This window comes from Oncorhynchus mykiss, chromosome 16, assembly GCF_013265735.2.
Source record: "Oncorhynchus mykiss isolate Arlee chromosome 16, USDA_OmykA_1.1, whole genome shotgun sequence".
NCBI classification, from domain to species: domain Eukaryota; kingdom Metazoa; phylum Chordata; class Actinopteri; order Salmoniformes; family Salmonidae; genus Oncorhynchus; species Oncorhynchus mykiss.
The window spans coordinates 9,653,613-9,659,493 of NC_048580.1; the positions used below are offsets into that span (position 1 = coordinate 9,653,613).

The following is a 5,881-nucleotide window of genomic DNA, read 5'->3' on the forward strand; positions in this document are numbered from 1 at the left end:
TTTCTGTTATTTTGAATTTGGCGCCCTGCACTTTCACTGGCTGTTGTCATATCATCCCGTTAACGGGATTGCAGCCATAAGTACTGAGTAAAGGGTTTGAATACTTATGTGAATGTAATATTTCAGTTTTTTATTTGCAAAAAAATATAATATTATCTGGAAACCTGTTTTTGCTGTGTAGATTGATGAGGAGGGAAAAAACTATTTAATACATTTTAGAATAAGGTTGTAAAGTAACAAAACGTGGAAAATGTCAAGGGGTCTGAATACTCTCCGAAGGCACTGTACATGTATGTATATATATATTCCTTCAAATACATGATTCTCAGCACATAATTCACTTTCTTTCAGCAAATTAAGAAAGCTACAAAATATCTCTATGGTGAAAAAATAGAACAAAACGGACCAAACCAACAAGTATTTTGAACATTGAAACAAACAGGGAGTTAACCCATCACAAAAAGTACACCAAAGTCAAAATATAATGACATAAAACAATTATACATCTGTACAAACACTATGGCCCAATAATTTAAGAAAAATAGTCTCAAAAACGTTCATATTGCTTTGTACCTCCACTGTTGCCCGTGTGATGGCGAAGTCCCACTAACCCCGAGCAGTACCTATAGCGGCCACAGGGGTTGCTATCCAAAGTCCTTGGTGCTGACATCACTCCAGAGGTCATGGGGTCAACCGGCAGCCAATGGCTTGCAGTTCATGGTGGAAGAGAATCAGTCATCTTGTTTCTCTGTTTATGCTGTGTTATTGTTGCGTTCTTGTTGTTTTGGAAAGACAAGGAATGGTCAAACTACGACTGTACCGCACTGATCTTAAAAAAAAACAAGGTTGTTTTGACCGCTTTGTTGTAGTTTTACCATATTTACTCTCTACGGCATTATTACTAGGACTACCATCATCACGGATACCAAGTGCATCGTGTGTTTGGATGTGTGGCTGTTTGCCTATGTGCATGTGTGTATTGTTCCTTTCTGTGTGTGTGTGTACATAAGTGTTTGTGTTTACATCAGTGTTTGTGTCAGTGTTCAGTGCTCAGAGCTTGTTTTCACGAAGGAGAAGCTCAGCAGAGTCAACAGTTTGGGATTGTTGGACCCACCTCCCTCCTGGCACAGCCCAAGCCCCAGGCCCTACCCTACCCCCAGGTCAAAGGAGTCCTTGGAGTCACTGGAGGGAGCCCGTCTCCTTAGACAGGAGGTATCCCGGCCATGTAAGGGATGGGGCATCCCCAGCCCCCCCCTGCCCGGGGCAGGGTGGAGGCCGGACTGGGGCTCCAGTCCATCAGGGGGGTCTAAGCAGATACACGGGGGGGCTAATTTTTTTCTGGCGTCGGGGAGAGGGCAGGGTGGTGGTCTGGGAATGCATCTGGAGGCTGTCTGCTCGGGAGACGAACCCCAAGGACGTGGTGCTGCACTGGGGGCTGGACTCTACAGACGAACACACCTCCACTGAGTGGCGACGAGGATCGTCCAACCAGGACAGGGGGCGTGACCGGGGCGCAAGGACGCTCCGCCCCTGGGTGTCAGCACTGTGGAACCTCTTCAATTGCCCCCCACCACGACCAACCCAGTAACCTTTGTAACTGCCCTCAAGACCTCCGTCCTCTCACCCCAGTCCAACCCCGATGACATCGTCAATCCCCGCCAGCCCCGCCCTGGTGATGAGCGACACTTCCTGATCAGCCGAGGCCTCTTCCTGTCTCCAGGGGCGAGTGGGACGAAGGGGAGGAGGGGGTAAGGAGTGGGAAGAGGGGTGCTGGGTGTGGACACTCCTGGGGCGCGACGGTTGAGGGGATGCCCCTGGGGTGGCAGGGACCAACTGGAGAGCAGGCTGCTGATGAAGATGGGAGGGCAAGGAAGAGGAGGAGGAGAGGGAAGCAACATGGAGGACTACCTCCTCACCTCCATCAGAACACAGGACCTCCTGGGAGTCATTAGATACCTGGCAGAGGAAGGGGGAGAGGGAGGGGGAAAGGGAGGCAGGAAGTAAGTGAGAGTTTGATAGAAGGGAAGAAAGGTGGAAGATGAGAGGGAAAGATGGACATGGAGAGGGGTGAGGCAGTGAGGAGTTGAGAGGGAGAGACGGGATGAGGGTTCAGGGGGACATAAGGGGGTGAGAGGGGGGCGACAGGTTAGTGTGGGGTGACTGAGTGAGGATGGCCAATAGCCGTGAAGGTCAAAGTTTACTATTAGACCCGCATGGTCCCAATAACAACAATGCCTCATTGTGATACAGAGGCAGTGTTGCAACTACAATACATTGAACTTATAGGTCAACTATTAAGTGTATAGCTGTCTGTTTATTGCACAAGAAAACTATTTCAGATCCAGATATGTGTCAGTAGTATCTGTATCATAAAGACATTGAGTGACAGCACATGTTTTACAGTAGCAGCAGTTGTAGGGCACAGTTTGTCTCAGCTAGGGCACTGTGTAAAACCATGGTTTCCCAATGTCGTAGGCCCAATCCCAAATCGACCCCTAGACCTTACACTAGCTAATTAATGTCTTCAGTGGATGTTTGCGAGGTCGGAACATAATTACAAATACATTTGTAGACTGAAAATTGGCCACAAGAAGCCCAAACTGATACAATGTTTGACTAAAACATAATCATTTCAAATCTTGCTTACATTTGTACATATCTCTATTATGCGTGGAAGAACTTGGGAATTCAAATCACTTGGAGCTGATTTCCTGGTGTTTAAAAATAAAATGTATATCCAACAATAAACAAATATTCTTAAAAAAAATTACATTATTATAAATATAATTTTTTTCTTAGAAAACATGGGTGGAACAATAAAACCACCCAAGGGCCAAATTCGTCCCAGAGGGGGCCAGTCGGGGACCCCTGCTCTAAGGTTGTAGGGTATTGTGTTCCACCCCTCTGTTAACCCAGTCAGATAACACCCGACGACTAAAATCTATTGAACCTTTAGAGGGTGGTACTATCGGGCAGCCCTTCAGCTTTGTCTCCTCAGAGAGGTCAGAGGTCAAAGGGTACGACAGGAGAGGAAAGTTTAGTAGGACACGATGACACATTCCAAAGTCTCATATAGCTCTCTTTCCTTATCTTCTGCAGTATCTTGGCTGCTTTGTGACAAAATATGCCCAGAGAAAAGAAAAAAGAAACTATCTGAGAGTTTTGGGACAAACGGGACATGACTGTTTCGCGACTGTTATTTGTGAGTCTTGACAGAAAGCATAGCTGTGACAACAGTGACATCTAGTGGACTAATATATTATTGCCAAGCCACAGCCACTCCTCCTACATTTAGAATTAATACCTATTTGTGATTGTGGAACATTTCCTGTCACACTGGGTAATACAAAAACAAACGTTGATTTTACAACTTTTTCTCAATAGTAACTATTTTATAAACATAATCATCTTCATACAATCACAACCTTGCACAAAAAGGCCAACAAGTGCTCCAAAACAGTAATATAAAATATGCGGCCAAATATTGTTCTTGACAGAACTGACAGTCCTGATTTTAACCTTGAGTCATAACAGTGTAATCGTTACAACATTGGGATATGTAGGCCAACGTCTACCGTTCATAGGCAAAGTGACTGCATTTCAAACAAAAATACAGTACATTCCATCAATCAACAATTGCGTTAGAGGGGTTCATAAATAATATAGCCCCCTATTTCCATGAGAATTAACACAGTCTAGCCATTCCAAAACTATGTTCAACACTACCTGCCACCGGTGAGATTCATTGTGTGAGGCAGATGGTTAGAAGACAGGCAGGCAGGCAGGCAGGCAGGCAGGCAGGCAGGCAGGCAGGCAGGCAGGCAGACAGACAGACAGACAATGAATGGTGGGAGGAAGCAGGGGAGGAGGAGAGGACAGAGGAAAGGGGTGTGTGTTTGTGTTGGGGGTTGTATAGGGAATAGGGATGCTCAGTATATCAGTGATAGCAGGTCAGGAGTTTGTGAAGTGTGCATGTTTTTCAGCAGTAGTTCTGCGTCTGACGGTTACTAAACTACACTCTGTTAGTAACAGATACAGAACAGATGCAGGACAGGACGGACAGAGAGATGGACAGAAGATCAAGAGCATTGTGAGGGAGGAGGGATGGAGACCATAGTTACACAGAGAACAGAGAGGAAGAAGGGAGTCAGAGGGAGGAGAGAAGATGGACAGTATTAAGAGCACAAAGAGAGCTAGCAGAACAGAGAGGAAGGACAGAAAGAAAAGAGAGGAAGGACAGGAAGAACAGAGAGGAAGGACAGGAAGGACAGGAAGAACAGGAAGAACAGACAGGAAGAACAGGAAGTACAGAGAGGAAGGACAGGAAGAACAGGGATGAAGGACAGGAAGAACAGAGAGGAAGGACAGGAAGAACAGAGAGGAAGGACAGGAAGAACAGGGAGAACAGAGAGGAAGGACAGGAAGAACAGGAAGAACAGAGAGGAAGGACAGGAAGAACAGGAAGAACAGACAGGAAGAACAGGAAGTACAGAGAGGAAGGACAGGAAGAACAGGGATGAAGCACAGGAAAAACAGAGAGGAAGGACAGGAAGCACAGAGAGGAAGGACAGGAAGAACAGACAGGAAGAACAGACAGGAAGAACAGACAGGAAGGACAGGAAGAACAAAGAGGAAGGACAGGAAGAACAGAGAGGAAGGACAGAAAGAACAGAGAGTAAGGACAGGAAGAACAGAGAGGAAGGACAGGAGGAACAGAGAAGAAGGACAGGAAGAACAGAGAGGAAGGACAGGAAGAACAGAGAGGAAGGACAGGAAAAACAGAGAGGAAGGACAGGAAGAACAGAGAGGAAGGACAGGAAGAACAGAGAGGAAACAAGGAAGAACAGAGAGGAAGGACAGGAGGGGCAGGAAAACCAGAGAGGAAACCAGGAAGAACATAGAGGAAGGACAGGAAGGACAGGAAGAACAGAGAGGAAGGACAGGAAGAACAGGAGGAACAGGAAGAACATAGAGGAAGGACAGGAAGGACAGGAAGGACAGGAAGAACAGAGAGGAAACCCAGGAAAACAGGAAGAACAAAGAGGAAGAACAGGAAGGACAGGAAGGACAGGAAGAACAGAGAGGAAGGACAGGAAGAACAGGAAGAACAGGAAGAATAGAGAGGAAGGACAGGAAGAACAGACAGGAAGGACAGGAAGGAAAGGAAGGACAGGAAGAACAGAGAGGAAACCCAGGAAGAACAGGAAGAACAAAGAGGAAGAACAGGAAGGACAGAGAGGAAGAACAGGAAGGACAGAGAGGAAGAACAGGTAAAACAGAGAGGAAGGACAGGAAGAACAGAGGAAGAAGAGAGAGGAAGGACAGGAAGAACAGAGAGGAAGGATAGGAAGAACAGAGAGGAAGGACAGGAAGGACAGGAAGAACAGAGAGGAAACAAGGACGAACAGAGAGGAAGGACAGGAGGGGCAGGAAAACCAGAGAGGAAACCAGGAAGAACATAGAGGAAGGACAGGAAGGACAGGAAGAACAGAGAGGAAGGACAGGAAGAACAGGAGGAACAGGAAGAACAGAGAGGAAGGACAGGAAGGACAGAAGGACAGGAAGGACAGGAAGAACAGAGAGGAAACAAGGGAGAACAGAGAGGAAGGACAGGAGGGACAGGAAGAACAGGAAGAACAGAGAGGAAGGACAGGAAGGAAAGGAAGGACAGGAAGAACAGAGAGGAAACCCAGGAAGAACAGGAAGAACAAAGAGTAAGAACAGGAAGGACAGAGAGGAAGAACAGGATGGACAGAGAGGAAGAACAGGAAAAACAGAGAGGAAGGACAGGAAGAACAGAGGAAGAAGAGAGAGGAAGGACAGGACAGTTTAGGATGAACGTAACATCAAAGTAGAAAAATTAGAAGAACAAGACAATGAA

General features: G+C 46.5%; 1 protein-coding gene across 1 annotated transcript in view; it reads right to left on the minus strand.

Moving 5' to 3' along the window:
* Nucleotides 1–232: 232 nt before the first annotated feature.
* LOC110492818 (voltage-dependent T-type calcium channel subunit alpha-1G-like) overlaps nucleotides 233–5,881 on the minus strand; it is a 228,544-nt gene continuing 222,895 nt past the window's right edge. The window contains 2 exon segments of the mRNA XM_036945869.1: nucleotides 233–1,325; nucleotides 1,327–1,956. Of these exon segments, the coding sequence (XP_036801764.1) occupies nucleotides 1,146–1,325; nucleotides 1,327–1,956 (810 nt within the window). The 3' untranslated portion in view covers nucleotides 233–1,145.